The 431-nt window shown below is 58.7% G+C and overlaps 1 protein-coding gene across 1 annotated transcript in view; it reads left to right on the plus strand.

Annotated features, from left to right (window-relative positions):
- Positions 1 to 345: 345 nt before the first annotated feature.
- Positions 346 to 431, plus strand: part of EMH_0094060 (uncharacterized protein) — a gene marked incomplete at both ends in the record, with an annotated part of 1,829 nt that continues 1,743 nt past the window's right edge. Inside the window, one exon of the mRNA XM_013502054.1 lies at positions 346 to 429. Within this exon, the coding sequence (XP_013357508.1) occupies positions 346 to 429 (84 nt within the window). The remainder of the gene's footprint in view (positions 430 to 431) is intronic.

A 431-nucleotide genomic window follows, 5' to 3' on the forward strand; every position in this document is an offset into this window, starting at 1 on the left:
AGCAGCAGCAGCAGCAGCAGCAGCAGCAGCAGCAGCAGCAGGAGAAGCAGCAGAAGAAGCAGCAGGAGAAACAGCAGGAGAAGCAGCAGGAGAAGCAGCAGGAGAAACAGCAGCAGCAGCAGCAAAGAGATGCTGCTGTTGCTGCAAGTCAGTTGGAGTGCAGCAGCAGCAGCGAGCATGCAGAGTGCGCAGCAGCAGCAGCAGCAGCAGCAACAACAACAAATGCTGCAGCAACAGAAGCACAAGATGAAGCAGCAGCAGCAGCAGCAAAGGACGCCTCAGCAGTAGCAGCAACGACAGCTGCCACACCAGCAGCAGCAGCAGCAGCAGCAGCAGCAGCGAAGAATGCGAGTTCAACAGCCTCTGATGCAGCGCCTGCAGCAGCAGACACAGCAGCAGCAGCAGCAGCAGGTGCTGCTGCTGCTGCAGCA

The sequence above is a fragment of the Eimeria mitis genome, genomic scaffold, assembly GCF_000499745.2.
Source record: "Eimeria mitis Houghton genomic scaffold, Emh_scaff8171, whole genome shotgun sequence".
NCBI classification, from domain to species: domain Eukaryota; phylum Apicomplexa; class Conoidasida; order Eucoccidiorida; family Eimeriidae; genus Eimeria; species Eimeria mitis.